This window comes from Gadus chalcogrammus, chromosome 19 (genome assembly GCF_026213295.1).
Source record: "Gadus chalcogrammus isolate NIFS_2021 chromosome 19, NIFS_Gcha_1.0, whole genome shotgun sequence".
Taxonomy (NCBI): domain Eukaryota; kingdom Metazoa; phylum Chordata; class Actinopteri; order Gadiformes; family Gadidae; genus Gadus; species Gadus chalcogrammus.
The window spans coordinates 4,114,776-4,130,769 of NC_079430.1; the positions used below are offsets into that span (position 1 = coordinate 4,114,776).

The 15,994-nt window shown below is 51.1% G+C and overlaps 1 protein-coding gene across 1 annotated transcript; it reads left to right on the plus strand.

The window, feature by feature from the left end:
• The first annotated feature begins 12,065 nt into the window (after window positions 1–12,065).
• Window positions 12,066–14,788, plus strand: LOC130372392 (adhesive plaque matrix protein-like). The gene is made up of 3 exons (XM_056578380.1): window positions 12,066–12,134; window positions 12,215–12,261; window positions 12,329–14,788. Exons 1-3 carry the CDS (start codon window positions 12,118–12,120, stop codon window positions 14,647–14,649), a joined length of 2,385 nt encoding a protein of 794 aa, XP_056434355.1. The 5' UTR covers window positions 12,066–12,117; the 3' UTR covers window positions 14,650–14,788.
• Window positions 14,789–15,994: the final 1,206 nt, after the last annotated feature.

The following is a 15,994-nucleotide window of genomic DNA, read 5'->3' on the forward strand; positions in this document are numbered from 1 at the left end:
CCAGCAGCAGCAGCCTAGCTACAAGCCCCAGCAGCAGCAGCAGCAGCAGCAGCAACATCCTAGCTACAAGCCCCAGCAGCAGCAGCAACATCCTAGCTACAAGCCCCAGCAGCAGCAGCAACATCCTAGCTACAATCCCCGCCCCAGCAGCAGCAACATCCTAGCTACAAGCCCCAGCAGCAACATCCTAGCTACAAGCCCCAGCAGGAGCAACATCCTAGCTACAAGCCTCAGCAGCAGCAGCAGCAGCAACATCCTAGCTACAAGCCCCATCAGCAGCAGCAACATCCTAGCTACAAGCCCCAGCAGCAGCAACATCCTAGCTACAAGCCCCAGAAGCCTTCTAGCTACAAGCCACAGGAGCCTAGCTACGACCAGCAACAGCCCCAGCAGCAGCATCCTAGCGACAAACCCCAGCAGCAACATCCTAGCTACAAGCCCCAGCAGCAACATCCCATTTACAAGCCCCAGCAGCCTTCTAGCTACAAGCCACAGGAGCCTAGCTACGACCAGCAACAGCCGCAGCATCCTAGCGACAAGCCCCAGCAGCAGCACAGCAGCGGCATCCTAGCGACAAGCCCCAGCAGCAGCAGCAGCAGCATCCCAGCTACAAGCCCCAGCAGCAGCAACATCCCAGCTACAAGCCCCAGCAGCAGCAACATCCCAGCTACAAGCCCCAGCAGCAGCAGCAACATCCCAGCTACAAGCCCCAGCAGCAGCAGCAACATCCCATTTACAAGCCCCAGCAGCAGCAGCAACATCCCACTTACAAGCCCCAGCCCCAGCAGCAGCAACATCCTAGCTACAAGCCCCAGCAGCAGCAGCAACATCCCATTTACAAACCCCAGCAGCAGCAGCAGCAACATCCCACTTACAAGCCCCAGCAGCAGCAGCAACATCCTAGCTACAAGCCCCAGCAGCAGCAGCAACATCCTAGCTACAAGCCCCAGCAGCAGCAGCAACAACATCCCATTTACAAGCCCCAGCAGCAGCAACATCCCATTTATAAGCCCCAGCAGCCTAGCTACAAGCCCCAGCAGCAGCAACATCCTAGCTACAAGCAGTAACTCAGAAGTTTGCATTCTGTACCTTTGCTTCATTGAAAATTCCATCAAATCCTTCAATGATATAAAGTTCTCAATTGTGTTCCTGCCATGACATGGTTCTACTGTCCAAATTTGACAAAAGAATAAAAATATCACTTTTAAATGGTCAAATTGGTCATTGGCTAGGCTGAATGCCAGCAGCAAATGCAGAAACCCATTTTGATGCCTATTCAGGAGCCGCTGCTTTGGTCTAATGCAACGCTACAGTTCAGTATGGAATCTTTTTATTAGATCTTTATCTAGCTACCAGTCGCATCAGCTTCCTGAACACCAGCAGAAGCCCCCAAACTACGAGCAGCAGCCTCCTTATTTCAAGACGTCATCTGAATGTGTTTTGAATTCACGTCTGGCAATACAGAAATTCAAACGTTCACTAATTTAGATACAAAAGGTTGCACTACTCTAGAAGTGGTCAAATGACTACCAGAACATTCAATGGCCTGGCCCGCTTCTCCTCTCACCTGGCTGCCCATACCATGTTAAAAGGGTCCTAGAGATGGTGTCTGGTCACATAAGCTCTTCCTCTACGATGTCGAGCCCCCCACTCACTCTGAAACACAACACTCAACACCAGGAACTAGTCAATATTAGCTATGTCCTTTTTTACTACTAAAGCAGCATCATGTAATACTCAAAATATTACAACCAGGAGCAGGATACTCTCAACTAGACCAAGGAAGAATAAGCCCCAGTTAAGCACTAGGTGGGGGGTGGATTAATCAATACTAGCCACACTTATCCACATCTACTTTGCTACCAAACACTGCGTGGATCTGACACCACCAGAGTTTTCCCCGCTCTATAAGAGTGCTTCAAGTGCAATCATACATGTTTAATAATCCTGATAACAGCGGACTCCATCATGAACAACATGCATAGATGTCAAGTCTGCTGTTCCAACTCATTAGGCACACTGATTATGATTGAGTTGCACCTTGTTTCAAACCAATCAGTGCCTGATCAGAATGGGATTAGATGTGAATCCTTATATAAAGCTTCAGCAGCATTCCTCATTTCACTGGAGTTGTAGTGGCAGGCTCACAGGCGTACTACAGTTGCTCGCCACCTCAACCATGGCTTTAATAATGAGGTAAATTCTTTATTTTGGAGTACTTTATTTTGTTATCAGTGGCATGGACATGTTAAAATATGTTTTATTCACATAACAGGGTACTTCAATTGTCTCTACTCCTTGATGTTGGGTGTCAAGTGTATGGTGAGTTCAGGCTAAAGTATTGATTTAAATAGGCAGGTTTCCATGTGCTAACAAGTATGCATAACAGCTTACAGGATCGGATATGCTGAGCCGGAGATGCCTACGTATGGGCTGCAGCAGCCTCCTAGCTACAAGCCAGAGCAACCTCCTAGCTACAAGCCAGAGCAACCTCCTAGCTACAAGCCCCACCCCCAGCAGCAGCATCCTAGCGACAAGCCCCAGCAGCAGCATCCTAGCTACAAGCCGCAGCCCCAGCAGCAGCAACATCCTAGCTACAAGCCCCAGCAGCAGCAACATCCTAGCTACAAGCCCCAGCAGCAGCAGCAACATCCAAGCTACAAGCCCCAGCAGCAGCAGCAAACATCCCATTTACAAGCCCCAGCAGCAGCAACAGCCTAGCTACAAGCCCCAGCAGCAGCCCCAGCAGCCTTCTAGCTACAAGCCCCAGCAGCCTTCTATCTACAAGCCCCAGCAGCCTTCTAGCTACAAGCCACAGGAGCCTAGCTACGACCAGCAGCATCCTAGCTACAAGCCCCAGCAGCCGCAGCAGCAGCAGGAGCAGCAGCAGCATCCTAGCGACAAGCCCCAGCAGCAGCATCCTAGCGACAAGCCCCAGCAGCAGCAGCCTAGCTACAAGCCCCAGCAGCAGCATCCTAGCTACAGCCCCAGCAGCAGCAGCAGCAACATCCTAGCTACAAGCCCCAGCAGCAGCAGCAACATCCTAGCTACAAGCCCCAGCAGCAGCAGCAACATCCTAGCTACAATCCCCAGCCCCAGCAGCAGCAACATCCTAGCTACAAGCCCCAGCAGCAACATCCCTAGCTACAAGCCCCAGCAGGAGCAACATCCTAGCTACAAGCCTCAGCAGCAGCAGCAGCAACATCCTAGCTACAAGCCCCATCAGCAGCAGAAACATCCTAGCTACAAGCCCCAGCAGCAGCAACATCCTAGCTACAAGCCCCAGAAGCCTTCTAGCTACAAGCCACAGGAGCCTAGCTACGACCAGCAACAGCCCCAGCAGCAGCATCCTAGCGACAAACCCCAGCAGCAACATCCTAGCTACAAGCCCCAGCAGCAACATCCCATTTACAAGCCCCAGCAGCCTACTAGCTACAAGCCACAGGAGCCTAGCTACGACCAGCAACAGCCCACAGCATCCTAGCGACAAGCCCCAGCAGCAGCAGCAGCGGCATCCTAGCGACAAGCCCCAGCAGCAGCAGCATCCTAGTGACAAGCCCCAGCAGCAGCAACATCCTAGCTACAAGCCCCAGCAGCAGCAACATCCCAGCTACAAGCCCCAGCAGCAGCAGCAACATCCCAGCTACAAGCCCCAGCAGCAGCAGCACAACTCCCATTTACAAGCCCCAGCAGCAGCAACATCCCACTTACAAGCCCCAGCAGCAGCAGCAGCAACATCCTAGCTACAAGCCCCAGCAGCAGCAGCAACATCCCATTTACAAGCCCCAGCAGCAGCAGCAGCAACATCCCACTTACAAGCCCCAGCCCCAGCCCCAGCAGCAGCAGCAACATCCTAGCTACAAGCCCCAGCAGCAGCAGCAACAACATCCCATTTACAAGCCCCAGCAGCAGCAACATCCCATTTATAAGCCCCAGCAGCCTAGCTACAAGCCCCAGCAGCAGCAGCAGCAGCAGCAACATCCTAGCTACAAGCCCAGCAGCAGCAACAACATCCCATTTACAAGCCCCAGCAGCAGCAACATCCCATTTATAAGCCCCAGCAGCCTAGCTACAAGCCCCAGCAGCAGCAACATCCTAGCTACAAGCAGTAACTCAGAAGTTTGCATTCTGTACCTTTGCTTCATTGAAAATTCCATCAAATCCTTCAATGATATAAAGTTCTCAATTGTGTTCCTGCCATGACATGGTTCTACTGTCCAAATTTGACAAAAGAATAAAAATATCACTTTTAAATGGTCAAATTGGTCATTGGCTAGGCTGAATGCCAGCAGCAAATGCAGAAACCCATTTTGATGCCTATTCAGGAGCCGCTGCTTTGGTCTAATGCAACGCTACAGTTCAGTATGGAATCTTTTTATTAGATCTTTATCTAGCTACCAGTCGCATCAGCTTCCTGAACACCAGCAGAAGCCCCCAAACTACGAGCAGCAGCCTCCTTATTTCAAGACGTCATCTGAATGTGTTTTGAATTCACCTCTTTAAAATTCACGTCTGGCAATACAGAAATTCAAACGTTCACTAATTTAGATACAAAAGGTTGCACTACTCTAGAAGTGGTCAAATGACTACCAGAACATTCAATGGCCTGGCCCGCTTCTCCTCTCACCTGGCTGCCCATACCATGTTAAAAGGGTCCTAGAGATGGTGTCTGGTCACATAAGCTCTTCCTCTACGATGTCGAGCCCCCCACTCACTCTGAAACACTCAACACCAGGAACTACAGTCAATATTAGCTATGTCCTTTTTACTACTAAAGCAGCATCATGTAATACTCAAAATATTACAACCAGGAGCAGGATACTCTCAACTAGACCAAGGAAGAATAAGCCCCAGTTAAGCACTAGGTGGGGGGTGGATTAATCAATACTAGCCACACTTATCCACATCTACTTTGCTACCAAACACTGCGTGGATCTGACACCACCAGAGTTTTCCCGCTCTATAAGAGTGCTTCAAGTGCAATCATACATGTTTAATAATCCTGATAACAGCGGACTCCATCATGAACAACATGCATAGATGTCAAGTCTGCTGTTTCCAACTCATTAGGCACACTGATTATGATTGAGTTGCACCTTGTTTCAAACCAATCAGTGCCTGATCAGAATGGGTATTAGATGTGAATCCTTATATAAAGCTTCAGCAGCATTCCTCATTTCACTGGAGTTGTAGTGGCAGGCTCACAGGCGTACTACAGTTGCTCGCCACCTCAACCATGGCTTTAATAATGAGGTAAATTCTTTATTTTGGAGTACTTTATTTTGTTATCAGTGGCATGGACATGTTAAAATATGTTTTATTCACATAACAGGGTACTTCAATTGTCTCTACCTCCTTGATGTTGGGTGTCAAGTGTATGGTGAGTTCAGGCTAAAGTATTGATTTAAATAGGCAGGTTTCCATGTGCTAACAAGTATGCATAACAGCTTACAGGATCGGATATGCGAGGCCGGAGATGCCTACGTATGGGCTGCAGCAGCCTCCTAGCTACAAGCCAGAGCAACCTCCTAGCTACAAGCCAGAGCAACCTCCTAGCTACAAGCCCACCCCCAGCAGCAGCATCCTAGCGACAAGCCCCAGCAGCAGCATCCTAGCTACAAGCCGCAGCCCCAGCAGCAGCAACATCCTAGCTACAAGCCCCAGCAGCAGCAACATCCTAGCTACAAGCCCCAGCAGCAGCAGCAACATCCCAGCTACAAGCCCCAGCAGCAGCAGCAACATCCCATTTACAAGCCCCAGCAGCAGCAACAGCCTAGCTACAAGCCCCAGCAGCAGCCCCAGCAGCCTTCTAGCTACAAGCCCCAGCAGCCTTCTATCTACAAGCCCCAGCAGCCTTCTAGCTACAAGCCACAGGAGCCTAGCTACGACCAGCAGCATCCTAGCTACAAGCCCCAGCAGCCGCAGCAGCAGCAGGAGCAGCAGCAGCATCCTAGCGACAAGCCCCAGCAGCAGCATCCTAGCGACAAGCCCCAGCAGCAGCAGCCTAGCTACAAGCCCCAGCAGCAGCATCCTAGCTACAAGCCCCAGCAGCAGCAGCAGCAACATCCTAGCTACAAGCCCCAGCAGCAGCAGCAACATCCTAGCTACAAGCCCCAGCAGCAGCAGCAACATCCTAGCTACAATCCCCAGCCCCAGCAGCAGCAACATCCTAGCTACAAGCCCCAGCAGCAACATCCTAGCTACAAGCCCCAGCAGGAGCAACATCCTAGCTACAAGCCTCAGCAGCAGCAGCAGCAACATCCTAGCTACAAGCCCCATCAGCAGCAGCAACATCCTAGCTACAAGCCCCAGCAGCAGCAACATCCTAGCTACAAGCCCCAGAAGCCTTCTAGCTACAAGCCACAGGAGCCTAGCTACGACCAGCAACAGCCCCAGCAGCAGCATCCTAGCGACAAACCCCAGCAGCAACATCCTAGCTACAAGCCCCAGCAGCAACATCCCATTTACAAGCCCCAGCAGCCTTCTAGCTACAAGCCACAGGAGCCTAGCTACGACCAGCAACAGCCGCAGCATCCTAGCGACAAGCCCCAGCAGCAGCAGCAGCGGCATCCTAGCGACAAGCCCCAGCAGCAGCAGCAGCAGCATCCTAGTGACAAGCCCCAGCAGCAGCAGCATCCTAGTGACAAGCCCCAGCAGCAGCAACATCCCAGCTACAAGCCCCAGCAGCAGCAGCAACATCCCAGCTACAAGCCCCAGCAGCAGCAGCAACATCCCATTTACAAGCCCCAGCAGCAGCAACATCCCACTTACAAGCCCCAGCAGCAGCAGCAGCAACATCCTAGCTACAAGCCCCAGCAGCAGCAGCAACATCCCATTTACAAGCCCCAGCAGCAGCAGCAGCAACATCCCACTTACAAGCCCCAGCCCCAGCAGCAGCAGCAACATCCTAGCTACAAGCCCCAGCAGCAGCAGCAACAACATCCCATTTACAAGCCCCAGCAGCAGCAACATCCCATTTATAAGCCCCAGCAGCCTAGCTACAAGCCCCAGCAGCAGCAGCAGCAGCAGCAACATCCTAGCTACAAGCCCCAGCAGCAGCAACAACATCCCATTTACAAGCCCCAGCAGCAGCAACATCCCATTTATAAGCCCCAGCAGCCTAGCTACAAGCCCCAGCAGCAGCAACATCCTAGCTACAAGCAGTAACTCAGAAGTTTGCATTCTGTACCTTTGCTTCATTGAAAATTCCATCAAATCCTTCAATGATATAAAGTTCTCAATTGTGTTCCTGCCATGACATGGTTCTACTGTCCAAATTTGACAAAAGAATAAAAATATCACTTTTAAATGGTCAAATTGGTCATTGGCTAGGCTGAATGCCAGCAGCAAATGCAGAAACCCATTTTGATGCCTATTCAGGAGCTGCTGCTTTGGTCTAATGCAACGCTACAGTTCAGTATGGAATCTTTTTATTAGATCTTTATCTAGCTACCAGTCGCATCAGCTTCCTGAACACCAGCAGAAGCCCCCAAACTACGAGCAGCAGCCTCCTTATTTCAAGACGTCATCTGAATGTGTTTTGAATTCACGTCTGGCAATACAGAAATTCAAACGTTCACTAATTTAGATACAAAAGGTTGCACTACTCTAGAAGTGGTCAAATGACTACCAGAACATTCAATGGCCTGGCCCGCTTCTCCTCTCACCTGGCTGCCCATACCATGTTAAAAGGGTCCTAGAGATGGTGTCTGGTCACATAAGCTCTTCCTCTACGATGTCGAGCCCCCCACTCACTCTGAAACACTCAACACCAGGAACTACAGTCAATATTAGCTATGTCCTTTTTTACTACTAAAGCAGCATCATGTAATACTCAAAATATTACAACCAGGAGCAGGATACTCTCAACTAGACCAAGGAAGAATAAGCCCCAGTTAAGCACTAGGTGGGGGGTGGATTAATCAATACTAGCCACACTTATCCACATCTACTTTGCTACCAAACACTGCGTGGATCTGACACCACCAGAGTTTTCCCGCTCTATAAGAGTGCTTCAAGTGCAATCATACATGTTTAATAATCCTGATAACAGCGGACTCCATCATGAACAACATGCATAGATGTCAAGTCTGCTGTTCCAACTCATTAGGCACACTGATTATGATTGAGTTGCACCTTGTTTCAAACCAATCAGTGCCTGATCAGAATGGGATTAGATGTGAATCCTTATATAAAGCTTCAGCAGCATTCCTCATTTCACTGGAGTTGTAGTGGCAGGCTCACAGGCGTACTACAGTTGCTCGCCACCTCAACCATGGCTTTAATAATGAGGTAAATTCTTTATTTTGGAGTACTTTATTTTGTTATCAGTGGCATGGACATGTTAAAATATGTTTTTATTCACATAACAGGGTACTTCAATTGTCTCTACTCCTTGATGTTGGGTGTCAAGTGTATGGTGAGTTCAGGCTAAAGTATTGATTTAAATAGGCAGGTTTCCATGTGCTAACAAGTATGCATAACAGCTTACAGGATCGGATATGCTGAGCCGGGGATGCCTACGTATGGGCTGCAGCAGCCTCCTAGCTACAAGCCAGAGCAACCTCCTAGCTACAAGCCAGAGCAACCTCCTAGCTACAAGCCCCACCCCCAGCAGCAGCATCCTAGCGACAAGCCCCAGCAGCAGCATCCTAGCTACAAGCCGCAGCCCCAGCAGCAGCAACATCCTAGCTACAAGCCCCAGCAGCAGCAACATCCTAGCTACAAGCCCCAGCAGCAGCAACATCCTAGCTACAAGCCCCAGCAGCAGCAACATCCTAGCTACAAGCCCCAGCAGCAGCAACTTCCTAGCTACAATCCCCAGCAGCAACATACTAGCTACAAGCCCCAGCAGCAGCAACAGCCTAGCTACAAGCCCCAGCAACAGCAGCAGCCCCAGCAGCCTTCTAGCTACAAGCCCCAGCAGCCTTCTAGCTACAAGCCACAGGAGCCTAGCTATGACCAGCAGCATCCTAGCTACAAGCCCCAGCAGCAGCAGCAGGAGCAGCAGCAGCATCCTAGCGACAAGCCCCAGCAGCAGCATCCTAGCGACAAGCCCCAGCAGCAGCCTAGCTACAAGCCCCAGCAGCAGCAGCCAAGCTACAAGCCCCAGCAGCAGCAGCAGCAACATCCTAGCTACAAGCCCCAGCAGCAGCAACATCCTAGCTACAAGCCCCAGCAGCAGCAGCAGCCTTCTAGATACAAGCCACAGGAGCCTAGCTACGACCAGCAACAGCCGTAGCCGCAGCAGCAGCAGCATCCTAGCGACAAGCCCCAGCAGCAGCAGCAGCAGCAGCATCCAAGCTACAATCCCCAGCAGCAACATCCTAGCTACAAGCCCCAGCAGCAGCAACAGCCTAGCTACAAGCCCCAGCAGCAGCCCCAGCAGCCTTCTAGCTACAAGCCCCACCCCCAGCAGCAGCATCCTAGCGACAAGCCCCAGCAGCAGCATCCTAGCTACAAGCCGCAGCCCCAGCAGCAGCAACATCCTAGCTACAAGCCCCAGCAGCAGCAACATCCTAGCTACAAGCCCCAGCAGCAGCAGCAACATCCCAGCTACAAGCCCCAGCAGCAGCAGCAACATCCCATTTACAAGCCCCAGCAGCAGCAACAGCCTAGCTACAAGCCCCAGCCCCAGCAGCCTTCTAGCTACAAGCCCCAGCAGCCTTCTATCTACAAGCCCCAGCAGCCTTCTAGCTACAAGCCACAGGAGCCTAGCTACGACCAGCAGCATCCTAGCTACAAGCCCCAGCAGCCGCAGCAGCAGCAGGAGCAGCAGCAGCATCCTAGCGACAAGCCCCAGCAGCAGCATCCTAGCGACAAGCCCCAGCAGCAGCAGCCTAGCTACAAGCCCCAGCAGCAGCATCCTAGCTACAAGCCCCAGCAGCAGCAGCAGCAACATCCTAGCTACAAGCCCCAGCAGCAGCAGCAACATCCTAGCTACAAGCCCCAGCAGCAGCAGCAACATCCTAGCTACAATCCCCAGCCCCAGCAGCAGCAACATCCTAGCTACAAGCCCCAGCAGCAACATCCTAGCTACAAGCCCCAGCAGGAGCAACATCCTAGCTACAAGCCTCAGCAGCAGCAGCAGCAACATCCTAGCTACAAGCCCCATCAGCAGCAGCAACATCCTAGCTACAAGCCCCAGCAGCAGCAACATCCTAGCTACAAGCCCCAGAAGCCTTCTAGCTACAAGCCACAGGAGCCTAGCTACGACCAGCAACAGCCCCAGCAGCAGCATCCTAGCGACAAACCCCAGCAGCAACATCCTAGCTACAAGCCCCAGCAGCAACATCCCATTTACAAGCCCCAGCAGCCTTCTAGCTACAAGCCACAGGAGCCTAGCTACGACCAGCAACAGCCACAGCATCCTAGCGACAAGCCCCAGCAGCAGCAGCAGCGGCATCCTAGCGACAAGCCCCAGCAGCAGCAGCATCCTAGTGACAAGCCCCAGCAGCAGCAACATCCTAGCTACAAGCCCCAGCAGCAGCAACATCCCAGCTACAAGCCCCAGCAGCAGCAGCAACATCCCAGCTACAAGCCCCAGCAGCAGCAGCAACATCCCATTTACAAGCCCCAGCAGCAGCAACATCCCACTTACAAGCCCCAGCAGCAGCAGCAGCAACATCCTAGCTACAAGCCCCAGCAGCAGCAGCAACATCCCATTTACAAGCCCCAGCAGCAGCAGCAGCAACATCCCACTTACAAGCCCCAGCCCCAGCAGCAGCAGCAACATCCTAGCTACAAGCCCCAGCAGCAGCAGCAACAACATCCCATTTACAAGCCCCAGCAGCAGCAACATCCCATTTATAAGCCCCAGCAGCCTAGCTACAAGCCCCAGCAGCAGCAGCAGCAGCAGCAACATCCTAGCTACAAGCCCCAGCAGCAGCAACAACATCCCATTTACAAGCCCCAGCAGCAGCAACATCCCATTTATAAGCCCCAGCAGCCTAGCTACAAGCCCCAGCAGCAGCAACATCCTAGCTACAAGCAGTAACTCAGAAGTTTGCATTCTGTACCTTTGCTTCATTGAAAATTCCATCAAATCCTTCAATGATATAAAGTTCTCAATTGTGTTCCTGCCATGACATGGTTCTACTGTCCAAATTTGACAAAAGAATAAAATATCACTTTTAAATGGTCAAATTGGTCATTGGCTAGGCTGAATGCCAGCAGCAAATGCAGAAACCCATTTTGATGCCTATTCAGGAGCCGCTGCTTTGGTCTAATGCAACGCTACAGTTCAGTATGGAATCTTTTTATTAGATCTTTATCTAGCTACCAGTCGCATCAGCTTCCTGAACACCAGCAGAAGCCCCCAAACTACGAGCAGCAGCCTCCTTATTTCAAGACGTCATCTGAATGTGTTTTGAATTCACCTCTTTAAAATTCACGTCTGGCAATACAGAAATTCAAACGTTCACTAATTTAGATACAAAAGGTTGCACTACTCTAGAAGTGGTCAAATGACTACCAGAACATTCAATGGCCTGGCCCGCTTCTCCTCTCACCTGGCTGCCCATACCATGTTAAAAGGGTCCTAGAGATGGTGTCTGGTCACATAAGCTCTTCCTCTACGATGTCGAGCCCCCCACTCACTCTGAAACACTCAACACCAGGAACTACAGTCAATATTAGCTATGTCCTTTTTTACTACTAAAGCAGCATCATGTAATACTCAAAATATTACAACCAGGAGCAGGATACTCTCAACTAGACCAAGGAAGAATAAGCCCAGTTAAGCACTAGGTGGGGGGTGGATTAATCAATACTAGCCACACTTATCCACATCTACTTTGCTACCAAACACTGCGTGGATCTGACACCACCAGAGTTTTCCCGCTCTATAAGAGTGCTTCAAGTGCAATCATACATGTTTAATAATCCTGATAACAGCGGACTCCATCATGAACAACATGCATAGATGTCAAGTCTGCTGTTCCAACTCATTAGGCACACTGATTATGATTGAGTTGCACCTTGTTTCAAACCAATCAGTGCCTGATCAGAATGGGATTAGATGTGAATCCTTATATAAAGCTTCAGCAGCATTCCTCATTTCACTGGAGTTGTAGTGGCAGGCTCACAGGCGTACTACAGTTGCTCGCCACCTCAACCATGGCTTTAATAATGAGGTAAATTCTTTATTTTGGAGTACTTTATTTTGTTATCAGTGGCATGGACATGTTAAAATATGTTTTTATTCACATAACAGGGTACTTCAATTGTCTCTACTCCTTGATGTTGGGTGTCAAGTGTATGGTGAGTTCAGGCTAAAGTATTGATTTAAATAGGCAGGTTTCCATGTGCTAACAAGTATGCATAACAGCTTACAGGATCGGATATGCTGAGCCGGAGATGCCTACGTATGGGCTGCAGCAGCCTCCTAGCTACAAGCCAGAGCAACCTCCTAGCTACAAGCCAGAGCAACCTCCTAGCTACAAGCCAGAGCAACCTCCTAGCTACAAGCCAGAGCAACCTCCTAGCTACAAGCCAGAGCAACCTCCTAGCTACAAGCCAGAGCAACCTCCTAGCTACAAGCCCCACCCCCAGCAGCAGCATCCTAGCGACAAGCCCCAGCAGCAGCATCCTAGCTACAAGCCGCAGCCCCAGCAGCAGCAACATCCTAGCTACAAGCCCCAGCAGCAGCAACATCCTAGCTACAAGCCCCAGCAGCAGCAACATCCTAGCTACAAGCCCCAGCAGCAGCAACATCCTAGCTACAAGCCCCAGCAGCAGCAGCATCCTAGCTACAAGCCCCAGCAGCAGCAACTTCCTAGCTACAATCCCCAGCAGCAACATACTAGCTACAAGCCCCAGCAGCAGCAACAGCCTAGCTACAAGCCCCAGCAGCAGCAGCAGCCCCAGCAGCCTTCTAGCTACAAGCCCCAGCAGCCTTCTATCTACAAGCCCCAGCAGCCTTCTAGCTACAAGCCACAGGAGCCTAGCTACGACCAGCAGCATCCTAGCTACAAGCCGCAGCAGCAGCAGCAGGAGCAGCAGCAGCATCCTAGCGACAAGCCCCAGCAGCAGCATCCTAGCGACAAGCCCCAGCAGCAGCCTAGCTACAAGCCCCAGCAGCAGCAGCCAAGCTACAAGCCCCAGCAGCAGCAGCAGCAACATCCTAGCTACAAGCCCCAGCAGCAGCAACATCCTAGCTACCAGCAGCAGCAGCAGCAGCAGCAGCAGCAGCCTTCTAGCTACAAGCCACAGGAGCCTAGCTACGACCAGCAACAGCCGCAGCCGCAGCAGCAGCAGCATCCTATCGACAAGCCCCAGCAGCAGCAGCAGCAGCATCCAAGCTACAATCCCCAGCAGCAACATCCTAGCTACAAGCCCCAGCAGCAGCAACAGCCTAGCTACAAGCCCCAGCAGCAGCAGCAGCCCCAGCAGCCTTCTAGCTACAAGCCCCAGCAGCCTTCTATCTACAAGCCCCAGCAGCCTTCTAGCTACAAGCCACAGGAGCCTAGCTACGACCAGCAGCATCCTAGCTACAAGCCCCAGCAGCCGCAGCAGCAGCAGCAGGAGCAGCAGCAGCCTAGCGACAAGCCCCAGCAGCAGCAGCCTAGCGACAAGCCCCAGCAGCAGCAGCCTAGCTACAAGCCCCAGCAGCAGCAGCAGCAACATCCTAGCTACAAGCCCCAGCAGCAGCAGCAGCAACATCCTAGCTACAAGCCCCAGCAGCAGCAGCAACATCCTAGCTACAATCCCCAGCCCCAGCAGCAGCAACATCCTAGCTACAAGCCCCAGCAGCAACATCCTAGCTACAAGCCCCAGCAGGAGCAACATCCTAGCTACAAGCCTCAGCAGCAGCAGCAGCAGCAGCAACATCCTAGCTACAAGCCCCATCAGCAGCAGCAACATCCTAGCTACAAGCCCCAGCAGCAGCAACATCCTAGCTACAAGCCCCAGAAGCCTTCTAGCTACAAGCCACAGGAGCCTAGCTACGACCAGCACCAGCAACAGCCCCAGCAGCAGCATCCTAGCGACAAACCCCAGCAGCAACATCCTAGCTACAAGCCCCAGCAGCAACATCCCATTTACAAGCCCCAGCAGCCTTCTAGCTACAAGCCACAGGAGCCTAGCTACGACCAGCAACAGCCGCAGCATCCTAGCGACAAGCCCCAGCAGCAGCAGCAGCGGCATCCTAGCGACAAGCCCCAGCAGCAGCAGCATCCTAGTGACAAGCCCCAGCAGCAGCAACATCCCAGCTACAAGCCCCAGCAGCAGCAACATCCCAGCCACAAGCCCCAGCAGCAGCAACATCCCAGCTACAAGCCCCAGCAGCAGCAGCAACATCCCAGCTACAAGCCGCAGCAGCAGCAACATCCCATTTACAAGCCCCAGCAGCAGCAGCAACATCCCACTTACAAGCCCCAGCCCCAGCAGCAGCAGCAACATCCTAGCTACAAGCCCCAGCAGCAGCAGCAACATCCCATTTACAAGCCCCAGCAGCAGCAGCAGCAACATCCCACTTACAAGCCCCAGCCCCAGCAGCAGCAGCAACATCCTAGCTACAAGCCCCAGCAGCAGCAGCAACAACATTCCATTTACAAGCCCCAGCAGCAGCAACATCCCATTTATAAGCCCCAGCAGCCTAGCTACAAGCCCCAGCAGCAGCAGCAGCAACATCCTAGCTACAAGCAGTAACTCAGAAGTTTGCATTCTGTACCTTTGCTTCATTGAAAATTCCATCAAATCCTTCAATGATTTAAAGTTCTCAATTGTGTTCCTGCCATGACATGGTTCTACTGTCCAAATTTGACAAAAGAATAAAAATATCACTTTTAAATGGTCAAATTGGTCATTGGCTAGGCTGAATGCCAGCAGCAAATGCAGAAACCCATTTTGATGCCTATTCAGGAGCCGCTGCTTTGGTCTAATGCAACGCTACAGTTCAGTATGGAATCTTTTTATTAGATCTTTATCTAGCTACCAGTCGCATCAGCTTCCTGAACACCAGCAGAAGCCCCCAAACTACGAGCAGCAGCCTCCTTATTTCAAGACGTCATCTGAATGTGTTTTGAATTCACCTCTTTAAAATTCACGTCTGGCAATACAGAAATTCAAACGTTCACTAATTTAGATACAAAAGGTTGCACTACTCTAGAAGTGGTCAAATGACTACCAGAACATTCAATGGCCTGGCCCGCTTCTCCTCTCACCTGGCTGCCCATACCATGTTAAAAGGGTCCTAGAGATGGTGTCTGGTCACATAAGCTCTTCCTCTACGATGTCGAGCCCCCCACTCACTCTGAAACACAACACTCAACACCGGGAACAATATTGGCTATGTCCTTTTTTACTACTAAAGCAGCATCATGTAATACTCAAAATATTACAACCAGGAGCAGGATACTCTCAACTAGACCAAGGAAGAATAAGCCCCAGTTAACCACTAGGTGGGGGGTGGATTAATCAATACTAGCCACACTTATCCACATCTACTTTGCTACCAAACACTGCGTGGATCTCTGACACCACCAGGGTTTTCCCTTTCTTTAAGAGTGCTTCAAGTGCAATCATACATGTTTAATAATCCTGATACCAGCGGACTCCATCATGAACAACATGCATAGATGTCAAGTCTGCTGTTCCAACTCATTAGGCACACTGATTATGATTGAGTTGCACCTTGTTTCAAACCAATCAGTGCCTGATCAGAATGGGATTAGATGTGAATACTTATATAAAGCTTCAGCAGCATTCCTCATTTCACTGGAGTTGTAGTGGCAGGCTCACAGGCGTACTACAGTTGCTCGCCACCCCAACCATGGCTTTAATAATGAGGTAAATTCTTTATTTTGGAGTACTTTATTTTGTTATCAGTGGCATGGACATGTTAAAATATGTTTTTATTCACATAACAGGGTACTTCAATTGTCTCTACTCCTTGATGTTGGGTGTCAAGTGCATGGTGAGTTCAGGCTAAAGTATTGATTTAAATAGGCAGGTTTCCATGTGCTAACAAGTATGCATAACAGCTTACAGGATC

Coding starts and splice junctions, on each gene's coding strand:
- LOC130372392 (XM_056578380.1), top strand. Junction 12,262..12,328: donor TGTTGGGTGTCAAGTGTATG/GTGAGTTCAGGC, acceptor TATGCATAACAG/CTTACAGGATCGGATATGCT.